General features: G+C 34.7%; 3 protein-coding genes across 5 annotated transcripts; 2 read left to right on the top strand and 1 right to left on the bottom strand.

Annotated features, from left to right (window-relative positions):
* Positions 1 to 2,820: 2,820 nt before the first annotated feature.
* On the top strand, positions 2,821 to 6,122 carry LOC105671058 (bcl-2-like protein 1). The gene is made up of 3 exons (XM_012364920.2): positions 2,821 to 3,793; positions 4,007 to 4,468; positions 4,547 to 6,122. The coding sequence occupies exons 1-3, from the start codon at positions 3,527 to 3,529 to the stop codon at positions 4,664 to 4,666; spliced, it is 849 nt and encodes a 282-aa protein (XP_012220343.1). The 5' UTR covers positions 2,821 to 3,526; the 3' UTR covers positions 4,667 to 6,122.
* Positions 6,123 to 8,444: 2,322 nt separating this feature from the next.
* ari-1 (E3 ubiquitin-protein ligase ariadne-1) lies at positions 8,445 to 11,225 on the bottom strand. The gene is made up of 7 exons (XM_012364929.2): positions 11,016 to 11,225; positions 10,757 to 10,930; positions 10,608 to 10,670; positions 10,324 to 10,539; positions 9,687 to 10,244; positions 9,383 to 9,609; positions 8,445 to 9,299 (listed from the first exon to the last, which is right to left on the bottom strand). The coding sequence occupies exons 1-7, from the start codon at positions 11,223 to 11,225 to the stop codon at positions 9,218 to 9,220; spliced, it is 1,530 nt and encodes a 509-aa protein (XP_012220352.1). The 3' UTR covers positions 8,445 to 9,217.
* A 1,775-nt stretch (positions 11,226 to 13,000) lies between these two features.
* Positions 13,001 to 18,588, top strand: Aduk (Another Drosophila Unc-51-like kinase). Of its 3 annotated transcripts, XM_012364932.2 has the most exons (9): positions 13,001 to 13,136; positions 13,637 to 13,893; positions 14,367 to 14,518; positions 14,666 to 14,880; positions 14,998 to 15,224; positions 15,861 to 16,122; positions 16,246 to 16,443; positions 17,084 to 17,268; positions 18,379 to 18,588. In XM_012364932.2, the coding sequence occupies exons 2-9, from the start codon at positions 13,798 to 13,800 to the stop codon at positions 18,481 to 18,483; spliced, it is 1,440 nt and encodes a 479-aa protein (XP_012220355.1). In that variant the 5' UTR covers positions 13,001 to 13,136; positions 13,637 to 13,797; the 3' UTR covers positions 18,484 to 18,588. The 3 variants fall into 3 exon arrangements, with proteins under 3 accessions (XP_012220355.1, XP_012220354.1, XP_067203282.1); XM_012364931.2 differs by having other exon boundaries at positions 13,074 to 13,893; XM_067347181.1 differs by lacking the exon at positions 18,379 to 18,588 and adding an exon at positions 17,898 to 18,372 and having other exon boundaries at positions 13,074 to 13,893.
* The last annotated feature ends 24 nt before the right edge of the window (positions 18,589 to 18,612 follow it).

The raw sequence follows: 18,612 nt of genomic DNA on the forward strand, positions 1-18,612 counted from the left end.
CACTGCACTACAATAAAGTGTAGCTGGATTTAAATCGACCTGAACTTTAAGTCAAACATTGAAATTGCAACATCAATACACTATCGTGAGAAATGCTACATGGTGATTCACCGTCAATGATATATATATATATATATATATATATATATATATATATATATACATGTATATATATATATAGGGTGGTCCATGGAACTGATTGTGAGCCGGGCTCTAGCACTTGTTCTGTTAAAGATAGAAAAAATGGCAGAAACAGAAGTTAAATAGCATAACTAAAAAATTTCGAATATCTCATAAAATATTTATTTTTCGAGCACCTTACCCTAATACTTTTATACATAGATTATTTAGAAGAATCTATTTATGCGAAAAGAAATATATAATTCCATTTAAAAAAAATGCAATTGTACTTTTCTGCTGCACTGTTACTTATGAAAAAAATGAGTGGATAGAAAAATGTTTCATGTCATACTATTTAACTTTTGCCTCTACCATTTTTTTTTTATCTTCAACAGAATAAGTACTAGAACCCGGCTTAGTTCCGTGGACCATCCTCCTATCTCCCCCCTCCCCTTCCTCCCTCTCAAGTAGTTCCGGAACCGAGTTGTATTGCAATTAAAACAGAACGGACCATCACCAATCCAAAAAGTCAAGCTGTAAAGAGACATGTGAAATGTTCGCGAAAATGGTACATTAAATCCGTATCACTGGCGACAATCTAGAACTGGTTTGATCGACAACTTGGCTCTGACATGGCCACGGCGACGTAGCCGGCTCTCGTTTTCTTACCCACCTAGTATGCATACATCCGGTCGATCTGTACTCCAGCAACTTTCCTACTTCATTCATGAACGCATTCAGTGGCCTTTGAAGGTTGCACTGCTTGCAGAAGGGAGCGGTAGACATGAACGCGCGTGTTGCGGCGCGGAGATGCGGGCAGGGACGTGAATTAGAAGGGGAATTTCACTCACCCTCTGCAGAAGAGAAACTACCGACACATACACACACACACACACACACACATACACGAATTATACACAATATATACGTATGTTTAACATTTTTGTACATAGAATAAAGCTTCTAGATCTTTATGTTACTTGTTTTTACATGATAATTACATTTAAAAAACATAGCAAAAGGTATTGATCGAAATTTTGTCTCACGAATAGATTGCTTGGTTCAGGTATATATGTGTTGAACAGTCTAAGAGTGGGTGCACGCTTATCTCGTTACGCTACTATTGGCAAAGTGGCGCTCGGACCGGCTAACACGCGGACCAGTTTCAGAGCATAATACCTTCGTGGAAATGCACCACTGATTATGAAAGAGACTCGTAGAGCATTCACGTCTCACGTGGCCTCATTGTTTAAGATTTATTTGACCGCATGGATATCTTACAAGTTTTAAAGCGGAGTTCGTACTTGCAAATATTAGAATAAGTTAAAATATTTTCATAACTTTTCACACATTTTACATCTTATTTTAGTCTTAAAATAAAAAATAAAATCATATTGTACTCTAGCAGACATTTTTAATATTAAAATATAATGACAAAATTAAATTTGATTGTAATCTGTAATTTTTCATCTCCAACGGGAGCATATCTCTGATATTATTATCGATTTATTTATGATCAAAATACAAAAATTAATTTGTCATCAATGATATTTAATGATTTTAAATCAATTTGAAACATAAATTTCATTTCACGAATATTTAACCGGCTTTATTATAGAGGATTTTATATTTGATCACTTGTGTGAGTTAGCAGAGCTGCGGCTTAGACTTTCACCGTTTCTCGCGTTACTACGGCGAATAATGCATCTCTTGCGAGTATTCGCGTATAATGCGAGATCTTTTAGAAATTCAAGGCTCGGAATTCCGTGGTGGAAAAGCTGAATAAATACAGATTTCTTAAGAGAGTGTGTTATGTGAGTAGTGTTGACAAAGAAATATATATCTAATGCCATAAGATACTTGATATTTAAGCGACACAAATGCGACCCTGATAATAGGCTCAACATCATTTTGCTTGACATTTCAGAGCAAACGACTTGTACAATATTTCTTTTGAATGACAAAGGATTTCTCTCAATTGAGGAATTTTCTCAATATTTTCTCGACCAACGAAGCAATGTAACAGCCTTACGCCTTTTGCATGCACCGCGAGGTGAGACGTTTCATCTTCCAAACCCCGCGTTCCATCGAAAATTCCATTCCTCCACTCCACTCCGTGCATACAGGTAACGCCGCACAGATAACCCGCTCGCTGGCTTGCTCGCACGCTCGCACGTGCGTGAGAGAGGGTTGAAGTATCCGGCGGTGGCGCCTCGCACGAAGAAAGTTAGCCGCCGGCCGTGTGAAAAAGAAGAACAGAGACGGCGCGCACACTGACGTAGCGCGCGCGTGCGCTCCCGTGTATATACACGGTGCACGTGTCGGAGCGGCGCGGTGGTGGGGCGGAAACGTGAATGATCCATAGAGAGTCAGTACGATAGTGTGCGACGGTGTGGCGCGCACAGACGTAAAACGCGCTGGTGTGAGTATCGTCGATGATCGTTCAGCGTTGCCCCGCGTTTATGTCAGGAACTCTCAATTCTTGTATTCGATTTCGTAAACCGGAACAATATAGTGCAATATCTTTTAAGCAAATGTCACATTGCCGATACTATCTGCGATACACAAAATTGTTGTTTTTACAAGCGATATTTTTACTTTTTGATACACCGTTAACATTATTTATTTAAATAGATTTTTTCGTGTATAATTTTAGATCGAGACGAGAATTTTAGGTTAGGGTTAGGTTAAGTTAGATCAAGACAGTTTGGAACTTGAATTAGCAAGCAACATTTTTCACTTGTCGAAAGTGAAATGTTGTCAAAATGCAATGTCTTTCACTCGCAAGTTAAATTAAATTCCGATCGAATATCAAAATTGAGGGACACTGAGCTACGTCATGTAGTACTCGGCGTTACGCGCGCGTAGTGGGGCAGAGAGTCGAGAGATAAGCGGCAGTGGTAGTGATGTGAGAAACATTCGTGAGTTGGTTGGTCGGCGACATCGGCAGGCCGAGAGAGCGGAACGACGAGAAAGAGAGAAAAGTTGGAAGTGTGACGCGGAGCGAAGGAGAAGGAGCGGCGCGGCGCGGTTTCGGCTTCTTGGCATCGGCTTGATCGGCTTCAGAAATGGCCGCGGGAAAGTAGAGAGCGGAGCGTTTTGTCGCTGCTGGCAGGCAGGCTGGTTGGTTGGTCGGCCGGGTCGGAATCGGTTGGGTCGGACATTGGCTAAAATTTTTGAAAGAGCACACACGCGCTCGTTCATCCCGGCGCATCGTTCGACACACACGCGCGCGCGCGCGCGCGATCGATTCACGCAGCGATCTCGAAGAAGAGCAGCGGCGCGAGATGCAAGAGCTCGGTGCGTGATAACGATAATCTCAGGAAACTGCGTGAATCGCACGAGGACCAGGAATAGGAACACAATTATATACGATTTCTCCAGTTCAACCTGAGCGTGAGAGAGGATGGCCGGCGACGACGGAACAATGACGAACAATGAGATTCTCGGCGCGGAGCGAGGAGGGGAGGAGCAGGGTACGTCGGTGCGAGGAGAGCTGCATTCCAGAGTGGGCGGCATTCTGGAATGCGATCCCCCCGGTAACAGGAATTCGTCGAACGAGCGAGTCGCTGCCACTGCTGCCGCCGTTGCCGCCGACGACAACGAGGACGGTGTCTGCAGATATGCGGTCGGCGCTGCCAACCGCGCTATGTCTTTCTTCGAAATGTGTCAGGTATCATATCGTGTCGGCGATATATCGACTTATCAGTTACGTTTGCGTCGGTCTAATCATCGACGTCCTAATTTTCGAAATGTTCGCCCCACGGCCACATTTTCAAAATGAAATGGGGGAGAAATTTAAATATCGGACTTGTCGTGTTTTACAATGTAACACTTTTAATTGTCAAAATTCAAATTAATCGATATCATTGATTTTGTCTTTCAGATTCGACTGCAACACCTTTTTCCACAATTAAGCTCACCGCCTCGGTACAATATTCACGACGATTCCATAGAATCGACAGCGGAGAGTCTGGCCAACGATGTAATACGGTATTTGTTGAAAGAGGATATCTATCAAATGTCACAGGATTCAGTGTCTCGCAGCATGAGGCATAATGTGTATCAAATGCTCAACAAGCACAGTATTCTCTTTACGAGTATGGTGAATCGTCTAAATGTAGTCCCGGACACTGCGTATGAAACATTTATGGGAGTTGCTAATGAGTTATTTTTACACGGCGTTATCACGTGGGCTAGAATTGTTTGCTTATATGCTTTCATGGGCAGATTAGCCTTATGGGCGAGAGATAGAAGAATGCATAGTCTTAAAAAGAAACTGCCACTTTACATTTCGAGATACGTGGGTGAAAACATAACACACTTCATTAAAGGCTACGGCGGGTGGGTGAGTACGCGCATATTCGCCTTTGAAAGATGCGTAAGGTTTGCAAAATGTACATACCCCTGTGCTGTCTTTTTACAGGAACAATTATGCGTGGAGTATCCTGTGGCGGAAGAAATTAGCGGAGCAATTTGGAGGAGTCTATTAATGACCGGAGCCACTCTTGGATTAATCGCCACGATCTTGTCGGTAACTTCGTGATGGAGTTTTGCAAGATCGTGTGGTTTCAGTATGTCTTATCCAAAAAGTTTTTGCGTACTTATGTTCTACGAGGACACTTGAAAAAAAATGTGAATAGATTTCTATGATGTACGCACAATGTTGCATTTTACACGGACATTGGAGCAATTTGATTCAGATGGAACGCTTGCTACGTCTATACGAGAAACAAGATTAACAAAAGATATTTCAACGCGTTGACACACATAATTTTCATATCAATGTCACTCGGTTTAGACTCGTCCTACTTTTTATATAACTCCAGCCAACATACATAATATGAGCGACAGACAATGACGCTAGTTTCCTATTGCAATATCTTGTAACAAACTAGTGAAATTAGTGGACAGAATATCTTATTTAATTCTACAATGTGAACACTTGGTATTAATGTAATTTCTAATAATACTCAAAATTGAAGAAATTTTAGAAATTTATATGAAGAAGAAGAATCTCTAAATTTTATTGAATTTAGGTAGACATAATCTATTTATTCATAATTTATTTTAGGTAGAGATATTTTTAAATAATAAATTTTTTAAATATTTTTTTTTCAAAATTGATCACATCTGTATTTAAACTTTAAGAGATATGTAATATCGATAAAAAAGTAATGACTACTACAAACTATACCGTGATATATATTCAGATAATGGCTACTTTCTTATATGTTGATATATTCTATTACACTTGCAAAAATTTTATATGCATATTCAGAATAAATACTTTTATAAAATAATGATCTTGTAATCATTATCGAAGGAAGAGATATTAAAAAGGAATACTTGCTAGAAAGATAATTGATTTATCAATCAATTTTGCAATTTTTTAATCTTATACAATGTAAAATATAAAAAATTTATAATGTAATTTCTCATTTTTTGATTAAAAGAATACATACGTGCATTATTATTTTTTGTTTTTAATAAAATTTAGTAATTTTTTATATACTATCAAATGTTACTATCAATGAAAGATTTATAGGATAGAGCACAAGTTGCTGTTATAAAAATTTAAATCTAGTTTTATGAATCAATTATGTTGAACTATTACAAGCAAAATAATATGGAAACTTACTGATATGATGTAAGGAAATTTGTTTTTCTTTTTTTTTTTTCTTTGGAGAACCATTAAGTCCATATCGTCAGTTTTTAATGTATCATAAATTGTAAATGATAAGTTTTAATATACTGTTGCATTATGTCATGTGTCAAAGGGGGTCAGCCTTAATCATTACAGAATACTGTAAACTTTTAATGTATATATGTTTGCAAAATAATCAAAAATAATAACTCCATAAAAAAACAATTATTATTCCTATTGCAATGAACAATCTTTGTAACCATATCTATGTAAAATTACAGATAATGGAGAATGGAAAATGAGATTAACAATATTTTTGTTCACAATATTAATAAATACATTGGTTTGAAAATAACGAATCTAGCTTTTTTTCTGTAGAATATGTTACACAAATTAACAGTTTTTGAATATTATAATTAGTAATATAACTACTTTTACATGTGGATTTTACTTAAAATAATGTACTTATTTAAAGGAAGTTACATGAGAAATATTGGGACTCGTTGAATCTTACACATGTGAATTTCAATTATAATCATTTTGAATACATGATAAACATGTAAATATAAACCAATGATATAAACACACACACACACTCACACGCATAATAGAATGCTGGGATGACAACTTGCGTTTCTTTATTTCTTAACTAAAGAGAAGAATACATTTTTGTCAAGGAAATATATTAATGGTTATTTTCAACATCGTACATATCTTCATATTACTGATATTACCGAGATTTAAATCACTTTTAAGATTTACAGTGTGTGTACATATATATATAATCAACCAATTTGATCTCGAAAACGAATAATTGTTTCTTTCACACACAGACACGGATCTTATTCACTTTGATCTGAACTGAGAGAGTAAACACTAAGGAATATTATATCAACCAATTTTATCTCGAAAACGAATAATTGTTTCTTTCACACACAGACGCGGATCTTTTGCTTATTCACTTTGATCTGAACTGAGAGAGTAAACGCTGAGGAATATTATACAAAACCGTTGCGGATATTCCTTTTCGGATGTACCGCTGTTTGAATTTAAAAGTACAAGCGCAGTAACGAAATTCCAACTTAAATTCAAGTAATCATGTATATATTTGTTATATATATATATTATGTATTTGTAATGTTAACAAAGGACAACATTAAACAATGATGAGAAATTTATCCTTACAGGAATCTGATAGAGATAATAATGTACGATACTGGCTTATAACTACGTAAAGCCAAATTTTTCCTATATATTACACTTTGCTAGTAAAATATAGTCTATTTTTATTACTGCGTAAGTTTTGTCGTTTATGAAATATTCTTAAATAACAAAATAAGTAGATAAGGAAATCCTTGACACAAATTTACAATCTATTTTAACTAAAATGCAATTAAACGTCTGCATAATTGATTATAATGCTTTTCTTTTAGATATGTTTTGATAGTTTGATAGCTAAATAGTTTTTAAATTTATATACGCCATATATTTTCGTGAATACGAAGACTTACAATCGGCTCATAAGCTCAAGTTCAGGTTATGTACAAGAAATTTTGAACATTTACGAGTTTTATTTTTACACAGGATATACATACGTACATACATACATACATACATACATACATACATACATACATACATACATACATACATACATACATACATACATACATACATACATACATACATACATACATACATACATACATACATACATACATACATACATACATACATACATACATACATACATACATACATACATACATACATACATACATACATACATACATATAACATATATATATATGCATATACATATGTATATATCGTAAAGATGAATTGGGTATGAATATAGATTACAAAATCGCAAACTAGAGGAGAATTTCTGACGATCATATCTAACAATTTTCCTTACACCTAATCAAATTTTACGACTGTACAGAAAACAACTGCATTTCAACTTTTATTTCAGATCCTAACGTGCATAATAGCAAGAATCAACAATTTCTGTTTAATAAATTTTCAAAATTTTCTACTTTTACTTTCCTATTACTGACATTATACTATGTTTAAATATTATATATTTATCTTGTGAATATCTGTATCATACTAACTGTACAAAAATGGAACTCATCTCATTTTCCATTTGTATTGACAATAATAAGTAATCATTGTAATGTACATACAGCTAATAATATATATAAAACATATCGTCAGCGTTATGCATACAACATATCCATATTTAAGTTGAGAATATTTCGTTAAAAAGTTACATAGGAGTAGAGTCATTATTTTGATCATGATATGATGCGATAATATTTAAAAATATATACAAATTTGGGTATAATTATGAACTACTTGCAAAATATATCTATGCTTAAAATCAAGATTTAACAAAAAATCGAAAAATATAAAATTAAGAATGTTTCATTTAAGATGTTAAATTTATGATGTTAAATTTATGAAAAGAGAAACAGTTGTGTTATAACGTATCTTTTTTTTTACAATTTGACAATCTGTAAGGTGTCCTATTTTTACATAGAGATGAAATATGGTATACATATGTGAAAGATATCACAAACTTGGCCCCCTTTAAACTGCGTAATGTCAGTATGAATATAATTAACCGACGCATCAAATAATTCATTTATAAAAAAAGATATACACAGGAGAAAAAGAGAAAACTGGCTATATTTTCACTGTCTTGCACAAGATATTTTAAAATATATTTAACTTTCTCTTGAAACAATACACAAGCAAGAGCAGGGAAAACTCAACCATTAAAAATTGATTACATAGCACTGACGATACGCATATGGTAATTTAGTGTTTCTTAAAGATTGGCAGTTGTAGCCTGGACGTATCGTGGTCCAAAATAGAGCAAAACAGTTCAGATAAATTCATCTTAGTTGTACCTGATTTGTTTTACATTTTAAACAGCTATCCTTAAAATTATAATGGGAAGAAAATTAATAAGTTCTTAGGATTTAAAAAGCGTACAATCGACAAGTATCGATAAAATATGTCAAGTAAAATATAAGTGAACTTTTAGTCGAGTAATTTTGTATTACAACGCATGTCTGATATTAATGACGCGGCGCATTTGTTAATATAACTAATCTTCTTACAGTTATCTAAAACAATAGGGCATTTTTTTTATCAAGGATCAATGATCTACAATAATATACAACACACAGCAAGCGCAAATCAAAATATTGTCCAATCAACTTGTTGATGATCGGATGAAATTTTAATAGATCGATTTCAATATTCATCATAAACGACATTATATGTGGTGGCCACAGTGCATATAACACATTTATCACTTTGTGACATGCTCCATTTCTGTCTCTTATTAGCTCTTTCTTGGTTTATCACAGCTGGGGCAGAGGTGGGAAGGAAGAGAACTTGTGTCACACCCCAAGAAATAAAACTAGTTAAAATTCTCTATTCCTTGTAGTCCCACCATTCTTTCTCATACCCTTCGTGGACATGTTCTAAAAGCACTTTTCTTCGACTATCGCAGTATCTTTAAAAAAAAATTATAATCATAAATATAACATCTATATAACATCTTATTTTCTAATAATATGAATGACACGTAATTCTCACCTATATTTATCCTGAACCTTCTGTTTAATGTCTGCAAGATTTTCGCTCGTAATATCTCTTTCAAGATATTCAGAGAGACACTCTGTGGCGCTCTCTAAATCCTTTTGGTTATCTTCAAAGATCACAGACTGATTGTTCTTTTTCACATAATAAGCAAAGACGTAAGTGTACATAAGAGTCTGTCTACAGGAACACAAAATGTCAACTGCCTTTTTTAAAAATTGTACCTGAAAAATAAATCAACCATAAATCTGTCTGTTGATAAATTCAAGCGAGTCTGTTTAATTATTATTGTTGCACATACCTCAATCCACGACATGTTATGCTGTTGCATCTCTTCCATCTTTTCCTTCACACTGGCGTACAATTTACTCTCAAATTTCAGTGATTGCATATGATTCATATATCTATTGCAATAAAATAAATATCTCTGTAAAGCTGATCTGGATTTCTCTTGCGCATCTCTGGCTACTTTAGCTTCCTCTTCATCATAACGATTACAGTTGTACCAGCTGGAGCCATGTGGCTCCCAAGGTCCAAGACACACCCAACAAAATTCAGTTTTACAATTCTGATTTTTGCAAACCATGTGATTACACCCACCGTCTTTCTCGATAGTAACGTTGCATTTGGGACACTCTTTTGTATTAGCAGCGATCCAATTTGATGTCTCGGAATCATCATCGCACTTCTTGATCCATTTACGGAGTAAATGGCATTTTACAGGATCATGCCAGTTTTCACCACAATGAAAACAAAAAATATGTCCGCATTTGCAAGTAACAGGTCTTGCTTCTACATACTGCACTTTAACAGCATTGTTACAATCGGGAGAGGGACACCATCTCAATAACCTATTACACTGTAAGAAAGAGAGAAACATGATGAATATTTATAATATTTAATATATACATATTCAATCGTATTCGTTAAATATTTACTTCTACGAAGCTGTTAGTAATTAAGTGTTGATATTTTAGTTTAACTTTGGAATCTTTGACAAGCCGCATAACACTGGCATCATCAACTAAAATGTCACAAGCATGAGCAGCGCATGCAATTGTTTGTCCAACTCCTTCCTCCATAATTTTAGTCGTCAAATATTCGCCCCAGCAACCAGTACAAAAACGATGTCCACACTCGAGACCAGTCATCATCTAATAATTAAAAAAAAAATTATACTTTTTTATCTTTTACAGATTTCACAAAAATTATGTAAACTTACTGAAGATGGCAGGATCATAAAACAGATTCCGCATTCCTCTGTTCCATTTGTCGTTCTTTTGGACTGTCAGACAATGTAAACATATATACAATCTTTATTACACAATTTGTTAATAAAATATAAGTACATAGTCAATTACATGTATCTACCAGAGAACTTTGAGAGGATCGATTTCTGCTTATTAAAGGACCCTTTCTAAATGGATTAATGACACGTGCTTCAGCGAATAACTTTTCTTGATCGCCATCGTAAAAACGTTCCATCAATTTCTCTTTATCCCATTTAAAATGATTTAATAAAATACGTGTAGTCGTTGCTGGTATCTGTACGTTAATGCATATGTGAAATGTTTTCTTAAAAAAGTTTGCTCTATTCATAAACAACTATCATTTGTAAAGAGAATCTTACTTCGACAACAGTGTTGACTTCCTTTATAGAATCAACCATGTGCTGTACAATCTCTTCCGTGGAAAGTACTTCAAAGGGATATTCATCGACATCGGTAGCCCGCTCGCGTGGATTACCAGATTCTATTTCCATGGCAAAGTCAACATCGTCGCCACTGGACTCATTACCAGAGTCGACGTCATCGTAAAGTGTTTCTTCTTCGGAATCCATATTGTTGTGTCAAACTAACAAGTAATCTACACTGATATTTGTCCTTTTCTCAATTAATGTATGCTGCACTTATACACGCAGCACATTGGATACAAAGAATTTGCAGGAATTGATTTGCGCTGTGATAATTCAGTCAATATCTCATTCTATACGATTTCTATATACTAATACAAGCGTATATACACGATTGAGACATAAATGCACATTATAAGCTATTAATGTATTAATGTGATACAACACAAATTCATCGTATCATAGCAATGTTCACTTTCACACAATGTATGCTCGGCAAATTTAGATCTACTCCGAAATCAGCTTTGTACGTTCACAGTGTGGTAATAATAAGTGATTTGAACGAGTTGTGCGTACAATTTACAATTTCAAAAATTCGACACGCGCACCTGCTACGAGAAAACAGCTTGTTTCAGTACATGACGTCACCGTTCTCTGGTACTTTCCGAATAAAGCATGCAGAAAGACGGGAAAGACGAGCTCTCCGAGACGCACTGCTGTTAACGCGTTGCGAAATCGCCCACCGCGATAATATTTAACCTCTTCAGCGGTGGAGAAGATTGAAAAATTTTCAAACGTTTCTGTGACGGAAAAAGAAAGAGAACAAAATCAGCTGCCAAAACATCCGAAACGACTCCGGCGGCTAACGCACTAATGGCTAATCTCACGGCGAAAACGGCGGACGAAGACGTCGCTCGATCGGCAAATCACGAAATTTTATTGGCCGAACGGCCAATAACAACGTGTTTCGAAGAAATTGAGAGATTGTGTATTGGTAATATTAAGGAGGCTGTTTTAAAGCTCGACAAATTACAGACGTAAAGCTACACCGAGATATCGAGAGCGAAGTGATAGGCTCTTTAAAAGCGATCGGAGAATGTCGAAGGAATCTGCTGCGATTCGTGCACGATATAAATACACGCGCGAAGGACGAGCGTGTTGCAATTTGGATTCGCCAATTAATACGCGTTATAAAAAGGCACGATGATGCATTAATGTTTCAAAGATTCGTTCGTGACCTAGTCTCTAGTGCGCGCGAGGAAACGTCGGACTGCCAGACGTATTTCTTTGTAAACAGAAATTTTCACCAACTTGCTGATAGCGTGTCCGAACTGTCCGTTAAACTTGTGTTTCGGATAAATCACACGATAAACGAAAACTGTAAAACGCCCAGTCGCCGTTCATCTATACACTCGCTAAAACTGTATTGTTTGCATCTCGTCGAGACAAAGAAAGAAACAGAGTCAGTAACTCGAGTATCCACGGATGCGCGCGATACTCGATATCACACTTGCGGGCATCACTGCAAACACTGAGCCACGAGATCACGTCTCGCAAATATCGGGCACGCGATTATCTTCGCCCATCGCGACACATGCCGCGTAGCTAGTTTGATACACGAGGAAAGTGTTCGCGCGAATTAATCACCAAGTAACGCACCATTCGCCATGAAAGAAAGCCTTGAACGGGTCTTTAGCTGAAGCACTGCTGCCACGTCCACGATGGCGCGCGCCATCGGATATCTTCAGGCTATTGAACGACGAGCATGCCGCCGTTTCTCCCGAACTCGTCAAATCGCGACGCCGTAGCCGACAGATGAGAGTGCGCCTGGCGGAGATTGTACGAGAAATTTCGCGTGAAAGATATCTCCGCGGTGGAACGGCGCGAGATAGACCGATTCGCGAACGCCAAAAGGAATCGAAAAACGGCTGCCTACAAACTGCCGTTCCGTGAATGAGTGGCGCTAACTCCGTCGTGCTAATTCTCGTTCACGAGCGCCGTGGAGTTGGCCTCGCGTGTATCGCGCACACAGCTGACACGCAACACCACGCGACATCGCGTTAAATGTACACGAACGCTTCATGTATTGTTTACAATTAGACATTTAAGTGGAATTCGGTAAAGTTCGATTCTGATGCCAGAGAAGAGCGCTAAAATGATACTTGTGTGTTTTCTTTCGTATCAATTGAGGCATGATAATTGCTTGCATTTTTCACGGCATCAATGTTAAATATGCCGGATTTATATCGATTGCAAGCATTTATGTTTGTATATTTATGACTTAACTGCTCTGTAAATTTTACTATTTTAATTCTTTTACTTTAGCGGAGTTGAGTAAAAAACATTGCAATACATGTTGTATGGGATGACTTTTCGTTTTTGATATTACAAAATTAAGGAATCGTTTAATGGAATAAATAACATATATTAAAAGAGAATATATATATTATAAGAAAAAATATATATATAATTAAAATAAATAAATTATTAATCTTATATGTATCTTATTTATATTGATATATATATTCTTTGTAAAATTATAAAAGAGAAATTTGAAATTTTTGTTAAAGATAATTGTACAATAATTTCTGTAGCATAATGATTTATTGTCCAAATAGTAAATCTAGAATTTTTGTTGATTGACACGTGATTACGCCTATATGTGAGTAAATTGACGCACTCAAGCAACGGGTGATAAGACGAAAGTTGTATTGTCACGATAAGTCTTTAAGACTAATCTAACGTTTAACTGTTAATATTGTGACGAATTGGACCACCTATGAAAAAAATGAGTCTGCCCACCGTGAGTGATTATTGCCTGCTGGAAAAAATTGGCACCGGGAGCTACGCGACTGTGTACAAAGCATTTAAGAAGGTACGTGCAGATTTAAAGTTCGGATCGAAAACAGCATGTATTTTCATAATGACAGTAGTATTATAGTTATTGTCGGAAATGTGCAGTTCTACGCCTATATGTGTTTGGGTTTACTTATATTGTCACATTATATATTTTCATATATTTTTCGTGTATATAATTTACAAAAACATAAATTAAAAAATTATCGCCGCGGTAGCATTACATGGTAATTTAAATACTGTGACAGATTTGCTTTTTTTGATATTCAACTTTCAAATGACACATGATTCCGAAAATTGTACGAGACATTTTACAATAAAATATTAGTAGAGATATTTTTTCTAAAAATATTTGATATTACACAATTTCTCGAACATGAAATATATCGTTATGGTTTTATAAAAAAAGATATTTTAAATTTTTTCATAAAGATTTAACACTACAGTTACAGATTTTGAAATTTTTTAAATTATTGCTTTTCAATGATTTAGGACAAGAGTCGAGAAATAGTTGCTATCAAATGCGTGGATAAAGGCACGCTCTCTAAGTCAGCAATCGACAATCTCCTGACGGAAATCAAGCTGTTGAATGTCCTCAAGCACGAACACATCGTAGAGATGAAAGATTTCTTCTGGGACGAAGGGTACGTTATACACGAGATTTTACGATATTTTATACTTTATTAAGAAAATGTCCAGAATGAATTAGATTAATCGCAATGTTTGAAACAAGAAATCACTTTGATCACTGTGCGAACGTCTTGTTTTCTGAAAAAAAAACCTATGAATAGGAATATATACATCGTCATGGAATACTGCGACGGTGGAGATTTATCGAGTTTTATAAAGAGAAAACACAAGCTGCCCGAAAACATTTGTCGGAGGTTTTTGCAACAACTTGCACTGGCGTTGAGATATCTGCGCGATCACAATGTTTGTCACATGGATCTCAAGCCGCAGAATTTATTATTGATGAGAAAACCCCAACTAGTGCTTAAAGTTGGAGGTTGGTGATCAGTACATTTCCTTTTTTTCTCTTTTCTTCTTTTTTTGAAAGAATTTGAAACTTGTATTTTAACAAAATAATATGCAACGGCGATTTACTTATTCCGCGCTATTTCAGATTTCGGTTTTGCACAATACCTTTCGAATTCGGAACACAAATTTGCGATACGCGGCTCGCCTCTTTACATGGCGCCCGAAATGCTGTTGAAGCACAAATACGACGCTCGCGTCGATCTGTGGAGTGTCGGGGTGATCATGTACGAGTGCCTTTTCGGGAAAGCTCCGTATTCTAGCAGTAGCTTTCAGGAACTAGCAGAAAAAATCAAAGATTGTCGACCTATAGAGGTGACTTAATTTGTGATAACTTTTTTTACTTAAACCTGCAAATATATACAGCTTGCTTTTTTAAAATCCCCAATCATTTTCTTTCTCCCACCTCGGGTTTTTTTATTTATTGCACGAATCGTGTTAACTCTTTCGGTACAAAGAGTGATTGTAGTCACTTGTCGAGCGGGATCTTGGTCTATGGAGTGACTACAATTACCTTTCGGATAATAGAGTTACTAGGTACGCGTAAGATATGTATTTTTGTGTTTTGTAATACATTAAATAAAAAAATTAAAGAAAGAAAAGGGAAACAGTCAACGTAAGGTAGAAATGCGATAAATAACAGTGTATATTTTACAATTCACAAAAAATTGTTTGCAAATGTTTCGACCTATGACTTAGGTCACTTTGCGTTGGCCCTTCGTTTCTTCTTTCCGTCAATTTGATAAAACTTGAAAAGTTTTGCCGCCATCGTTATACGATGTCGCATTAAATAAGTAATTTAATAATGTGCAAAGACTGTTAATTTGATCAGCGTCGTATAAATATTATGTACATTAATTCGCGTATGCTAAACGTAATTTTTAATCATGAGTCATCCGTGAATGTTATTTCGTAGATTGTTATTTCTAGAATAATTAACATTATTCGTAGATACCGAAGGCGGCTCATGTGTCGATGACGTGCAAAGATTTACTCATGGCTCTATTGAAGCATAATCCTAGCGATCGGATAACGTACGACGAATTTTTCGCGCACGATTTTTTGGACCTAGAGCACGCGCCTGCGAAAGAAAATTATGATAAGGCAGCGGCGTTGGTGCATAAAGCTGTTGAAGCGGATGCTGATAAAAATGCGAAGGAAGCATTTTATCTTTACTGCGAGGCTCTTAGATATTTTATTCCAATTTTGATAAGTAAGAACGATCACATATAAAACTTGTAATTCATTTATAGATGATTGACGACTTTCGGTTAAAATTTTTAAAGTTTTTACAAATACATATTATTTATAAATTTATTGTAAATTACTTTGTTAGATGAAAACGATTTAAAACGAAAAGAAATATTACGACATCGTGTGAATGATTACATAAGGAGAGCAGAAACGCTTAAAGTGGCATTTAGAGACGATAATGATGAAAAACATCCGTCTTCCGAAAATAAAGGAAATACTTCACATTTGCAAAGAACTCCGTCCTTAGAGAGAAGCTCAGCATTCGCGTATAACGAATTGCGTTTGTATCATATTAAAATATTTTAAGTACAGAACTTATTTCTAGAAACTTTACGTATTTGATTATTTTTTACTATTATGTAAATGCAACAAATTAGGAATATTAATGTTATTAATTTTATTTTCTCACTGAAGCCGTGTTAGATTATGGCATCAAAAACAAGTAATTATTTATAACATTTTTTTTAATATATATTAAAATAAGTTCCTTTTTTACATGATATTATTCATATTATAAAAAAAAAAAGATGAATTATATCTCCTATTATCTTCTACGTTCAATATTATCCTGCAATTTAAATACATATAGTTTAATTTATATGCATTGCACTTAAATGTTGCGATGATGGTTGAATAAGATTTATTAATTTGTGAACAGAATTATTTACTAATCTCCCTAAAGAAGAGTTTTCGATATATTTTACTCAACCATTTCTATGCTATCTATGGGAGTAATGACACGTGAGAAACAATTAATTTTTTTTAATGTACTAGAAAAAAATACGATCTCTTGTTTCTGAAATCATGATTCCACATGGACTGCAGTAAAGTACCAAGATTCCTAAAAATAATAATTCCAACTTTTTAACTCATAACCTTGAATCATAAATCATGAACGACAGCCATTGTTTTTATCGTAGGATGTCTCAGCAAAAGTACTTCAGGTATGACGGACGCTCTTGAAATAGGAGAAGCTGCTGAACAGTATCTTGCTGAAGGCAGCTATGCCTTGGCTTTAGAAAAATTTCAATCCTGTTTAGGTATACTTGTATCTCTTTTGGGTAAGGAACCGTTGGGCCGAAGAAGAGATTTATTACATAAACAGGTGATTAGATTAGAAAATACATACTTTTACTTTCTAGTGTGAATAAATGTTCTTAATAATAAATAGCTAAAAGCTGCTTTAGCTCTATGCACAATAGAGAAAATATTAGGAATAGAAAATTGGAATTATTTAATTTCAGAATAAGAAAATGTGGGATGTATTAACGTATCATGAATTAAAAATGAAGAATTAAGAATAACTAATACCTACATTTCGTTCCTTTGTTTGAAGTAAAATAATTCCAAATTCTTCTTCCTAATATTTTCTCTATTGTGTGCCTTAATTTCAAGATAATTTCAAGATAATCCTAAGCTATCATTTTTATCTCTCGTTTCTTCTTTCTCATATCTTTCGTGTCTTCTTTGTGTCTGTTACTTACAATAATTCTTTGAATTAACCTTTAGACAAACAAAATATAGGAATTCCAAAACTTTATATCTGAACAATATATATATTTTTTCGGCAAAAAAATATTTTTGAGAAAATTCTAAAAATAATGTTAGACATTAGCGACTTTAACGTGAAAAAATTCAAAATAATAACTTCGAAAATACTCATAAAATAGATGAGGATTATCGTCCTCTTTATGCCATGAATTTATTTTATACTACTTGATTTTGTATTTACAGAGCTTCAGAGCCTACGATACTTTAGATTCACAAAATAAATTTCACAAAGAAAAACGAAATTGAAGAAAATTTGCATATTCATGGTTTTGGCATGAGGGCGGGCCATATATTATCATTGATATGATTAAGCACACACAAAAATAAAGCAGTAGAGATATATAATATATTATATGTGAATAACAATTTAACATGAAAGTATTGCAATTTTACTGTTTAATTTTGTTTAATTGTGCTACAATTTATTACATTAGTGATATAAGCAACTGAAGTGCAGTAGCGTTTTACGTTTCCGTCAGATTTGATTTTAAGTTTTTAACTTGAATTAAAATCATCTGGCAATAGGTTAAAACGCTACTATCATTTCTTAGTGAATTAAAATTCAACTTTGATATAGATATGTTTTGGACTTACTAGACATTTTATTTTAGTTTATCGAATCAAATTTTGCGAGAAATATTTATATAATATTGTCGATCAACAGGTACAGATTTGGATGAAAGAAGCCGAAAGTACAAAAGGACTTTTAGCTACTAAGGATATAGATTCTTCGCCACGGACAACCGACGAACAATGCATACTACAATAATTGATGTTAAATAATAGATATTCGATGCCATAGTAATTGATTATTTTTGTTATTAGAATTTATCTCACCGTTTTGCAACGTATAAATATACGATTTTCCACACTCTGTATTTTCTTTTTAATTATGCAA

Source organism: Linepithema humile, chromosome 1 (assembly GCF_040581485.1).
Source record: "Linepithema humile isolate Giens D197 chromosome 1, Lhum_UNIL_v1.0, whole genome shotgun sequence".
Classification (NCBI taxonomy): Eukaryota; Metazoa; Arthropoda; class Insecta; order Hymenoptera; family Formicidae; genus Linepithema; species Linepithema humile.

Bases quoted from the DNA above. Each gene is read 5' to 3' on its own strand.
- LOC105671058 (XM_012364920.2), top strand. From the start codon at position 3,527: ATGGCCGGCGACGACGGAACAATGACGAACAATGAGATTCTCGGCGCG. The intron at 3,794-4,006 runs GTATCATATCGT...TTTGTCTTTCAG, and splicing joins CTTTCTTCGAAATGTGTCAG to ATTCGACTGCAACACCTTTT. The intron at 4,469-4,546 runs GTGAGTACGCGC...GTCTTTTTACAG, and splicing joins TTAAAGGCTACGGCGGGTGG to GAACAATTATGCGTGGAGTA.
- ari-1 (XM_012364929.2), bottom strand. From the start codon at position 11,225: ATGGATTCCGAAGAAGAAACACTTTACGATGACGTCGACTCTGGTAAT. The intron at 10,931-11,015 runs GTAAGATTCTCT...ATTAACGTACAG, and splicing joins AAGTCAACACTGTTGTCGAA to ATACCAGCAACGACTACACG. The intron at 9,300-9,382 runs GTGAGAATTACG...TTTTTTTTAAAG, and splicing joins AAGGTTCAGGATAAATATAG to ATACTGCGATAGTCGAAGAA.
- Aduk (XM_012364932.2), top strand. From the start codon at position 13,798: ATGAAAAAAATGAGTCTGCCCACCGTGAGTGATTATTGCCTGCTGGAA. The intron at 14,519-14,665 runs GTACGTTATACA...ACCTATGAATAG, and splicing joins GATTTCTTCTGGGACGAAGG to GAATATATACATCGTCATGG. The intron at 15,225-15,860 runs GTGACTTAATTT...CATTATTCGTAG, and splicing joins AAGATTGTCGACCTATAGAG to ATACCGAAGGCGGCTCATGT.